The sequence below is a fragment of the Acanthisitta chloris genome, unplaced genomic scaffold (assembly GCF_000695815.1).
Source record: "Acanthisitta chloris isolate BGI_N310 unplaced genomic scaffold, ASM69581v1 scaffold6618, whole genome shotgun sequence".
NCBI classification, from domain to species: domain Eukaryota; kingdom Metazoa; phylum Chordata; class Aves; order Passeriformes; family Acanthisittidae; genus Acanthisitta; species Acanthisitta chloris.
The window spans coordinates 19,954-23,495 of record NW_008686364.1 but is presented as its reverse complement, the minus strand read 5'-3'; the positions used below and the strand labels follow the sequence as shown (position 1 = coordinate 23,495).

Below are 3,542 nucleotides of genomic sequence, written 5' to 3'. Positions count from 1 at the left end.
CATGAATTGGGGTGGACCACTATGCATGCAAACTCACTTTCATGTCCTTACCTTGCAGTAATAAACAAGAATTAAGATTATTAAACAAGCTGTGAATTTTGCAATAACTGATTAGTTGGACTTGCTTTTTGGGTTTTTTCACAGTGTCAAGGTCAGTGAGGATTCTGTTATGTTGCAGCTGAAATGATGTTTAAAACTGCTTGCTCTGTCTTCAGGTGGTGAAGAATAAACAAACTGAAAGTAAGCTTTACTAAACAAATTCTTTTTTTTTTTTTTGGCTCTCCATTATCTTAAAGGCATATAACATCAGAGAAGTTCTATGTAGAAGCCTGTGATCATGGAGCAGATGATGTGCTTGCTATTGACAGAGTCTCCACGGAAGTCACTCTTACAGGTACTCTCTTCACCAGTATTTCTCAATACAGTCTGCTGTGTCCTTTTTGTCTGTTTTGCTCTGGGCACTCCAAGATCCTCTTCAGAACCTTACTAAGATAATACTGAGGGAATTGTTTTTATCTTTAGTTACTGCTTTAAAATATTGCTTTGTGTTCTGTTTTGCAAAGAGCTTTGTCTGAAATACCTTTTTGCTGTGGGATTGGTGCAGTGGGCATAGTGCTGGCCTGTTTTATGGTAAGACTGCCCATCACAACTGTGGAAACTGACTCATCCAGGCTAGCTGGGATTGGTGCCACAAGTTCAAGATCAAACAGGGGAAGGGTTGAACACTGGCATTCTGCAGCTTTACCTAACTGTCTCAATGCTGTATTTTATATAATACTGAAACCTGATTTTTCATGAAACCTCTATAACCAGCAAAAGTAGAAAACCCTTGCTGTAAATCTCATTCTGTGTTGCAGCTTTGGATTCAAATGTCACTGCAGGTAGTCTTTAAGCATGCTGGTGTCTTGAGAATTTTAGTTTAATTTTTAAAGGATGTGAAACTAATGCATAAAAACAAAGAACTTACTTAAATAACAGTGAAATTAAGGCAACAGATGACTTCCCTTTTGATACTTCAGGAGTTTGTGCCTCAGTATTACTAAATGTCTAAACAGTCAGAAATGCTACAATAATATAAAAGCAGTAACTATCTTTTATTAGGCCTCTTGTATACCTCATGTAAGAGCAGCATGCTCATACCACTGATACTTTTGGTGTTGTAGTATAGTATTTCAATTTCTCCTTCTAAGTTGTCCCTTAAAAACTGTAAAGATGGCTTTCCCAGGTCTTTTGCTAGTCTACATCTCTCTCATTACTGGTGTTCTAGCAGATGAACCTGCGAGGTCCTTAAAGCAAAGGAAGATTCAAGCTTCATCTTTACCTGGTTTGTGGGAAAATGCCTCACTCTGCTGTGGGTGGTTTGGGTCTTTTTAAACTTCTCTGAATCCTTTATGTTTTAGAAATGTAGATGTCTTGATGGCAGCAAAACAAAGCTTCTGGAAGCTGGCAAAACACTACATTATTGAGGAGTCTACTTGCTTTACTATCATGTGAATGGGCTTGAATTTATTCAATTGAATTACTAGTTTGATTAAACATGAGAAATTGGGTCAGGATGCTTCCGCATCCTCCCACTGGCACCCCATCAGCTTTGAAATTCTGATGCTTTGCTGCTTAGACTCTAGCAAAGCTTAAGACTTGACCAAGAAGCTTGGACAAACCTAGTTTAATAGTCTTCCAATATAGCCATGAAAGAAGCAATCTGAAATTCTGATGTTGTTTTCTTTTGCTTTTTCAGTTAAGAAAGATGTTCCCCCTTCAGCTGTAACAAGGCCTATATTTGGTATTTTGGGAACGATCCGATTGGTGGCAGGTAAGGAGAACAGAACTGTGCTCTTTAAAAATACTGAGGCAAGATATATTGCTGAAGCAGTTTTAAAGGCAAAAATTATATTTACAAGTATCTGAGGTTACATTTTCATCAGTATGTTAGGCTTTTCTGGTAGCTGCTAGAGGGCTGAGGTATCCAAATGCAGTTTATCATGAATGTTCACGTACCTCTTAGACCAGTAGGTGCCCTAAAGATGGGGTTAACCAACAGTTGTTTGAGTTTTGAGGAATGCATCCCAAATGAGTACAGAGGACTTCATCTATTTACTTTTCATAACTGTTTTAAGCTTAGCTGAAGGATTTGGTGCAACAGTCAAATATTGGGTCATGAAGTTTCACCTTATCTTGCTGCACAAATAGCTGAGAGTGGCAGGATGATAGTAGATGCAGCTGTTCAAGTAATGATTGTGTTCCAACTACCCTAAAAATACAAGGAAAACTCAACGTGAAAAGGATAGGCTGGAACAAGTCTAATTTTAAGGTGTTGTAGGATAAGGTAAGAATAGGCTGTCCATTTTTTCTCAGATCTAAACAGTCACTGCCATGAATAAATGAGGTATAAAGTGTAGACTTTCAGGACAGTAAGCATTGCTACTCAAACAGTGTTTGTCTAATTTTTATTGAGACTGAAGTAGTCTGAAAAAGGATGCAATGAGGAGCAAGCATAGAAAGGTTTGAAGATCACTCACTGCAGTATTCTCTGCAGAGTGTTGTGTTGAATGCAGTGACTTCTGGCAGGATCTTAAAACTACTGAACTTACTATGCCCAAGTTCTAAAGAGTTGTGGATCTTAGAGAGTAAGAGCAATGTAATGGATACCTGTCTCTTGGGTGCTTGACAGGCCCCGACTGTTTTAAAACTGAACTGCCCCAAAGGGGAAATTTTACCACTTACAGGCTTGGTAATGACTTCTATTCATCTGACTGAATATTAAGTAAAGTATAGAACATGTAACTCTCTTAAAAGCTTGAGGGTTTTTCATTCTACTCTCCAGAGCTTTGTACTGTGTTAGTATACAGCTGTCAAACTAAAAGTGGTATCAGTTAAAGTAAATGTTTAGCTAAGTGTTATTAGGCAGTTCACTGCTGTTAACTGCAAAATTGGCCCCATATGTAGCAATGTGGCATCTTTACCAGGCATAAGTACTCTTTGCCTACTACAGTATTAAGAGTAACCTTTTTCTTCAAGAACAAGATGACTCTGAAATACAACAGGCTCAGAAACAAGGCTGTGTTGTGTTTACCAACAAGTGTAAATTAACTGCTTTGAGTGAACTGTCCTTGAATATGGTTGTTTTTTGCTTTGTTACTTACACATCCAGGAAAGCAGCAAACTTCCTGTCTTAAATTATTAAAAGAAACCAAATTCTCTTTGTTTGAACCTGTTAGGATTAATATTTTTTTCAGAATAAGTTGAATAGTCTTTTTGGCTTTTGAAGCATGCTTCCTTTCATGTATTTTGGACTTGCTCTGTGCTTTCCAAACCACATTCAAGAGCATTGGCCTCTTTCTGCGTTTGCAAGCCTGAAGACTTTCAGACTGTCTCTGATCTGAACTAAGAGAGTAGGTGACACTTTTTTTTCTTGTCCATTTTTTAAAATTCCCTAAACTTAATGAGTAGCTCAAGATCTGTGAGCATAGAGAAGTGGGTAGCTTAGCAAGTGCATTTTGCTTCTGCTCCAGCCCCTTACTGTTAAGAACATAAAGTCCTAG

General features: G+C 38.0%; 1 protein-coding gene across 1 annotated transcript in view; it reads left to right on the top strand.

Moving 5' to 3' along the window:
* Nucleotides 1–296: 296 nt before the first annotated feature.
* Nucleotides 297–3,542, top strand: part of SACM1L (SAC1 suppressor of actin mutations 1-like (yeast)) — a gene marked incomplete at its 5' end in the record, with an annotated part of 20,805 nt that continues 17,559 nt past the window's right edge. The window contains 2 exons of the mRNA XM_009080081.1: nucleotides 297–394; nucleotides 1,739–1,813. Of these exons, the coding sequence (XP_009078329.1) occupies nucleotides 297–394; nucleotides 1,739–1,813 (173 nt within the window). The remainder of the gene's footprint in view (nucleotides 395–1,738; nucleotides 1,814–3,542) is intronic.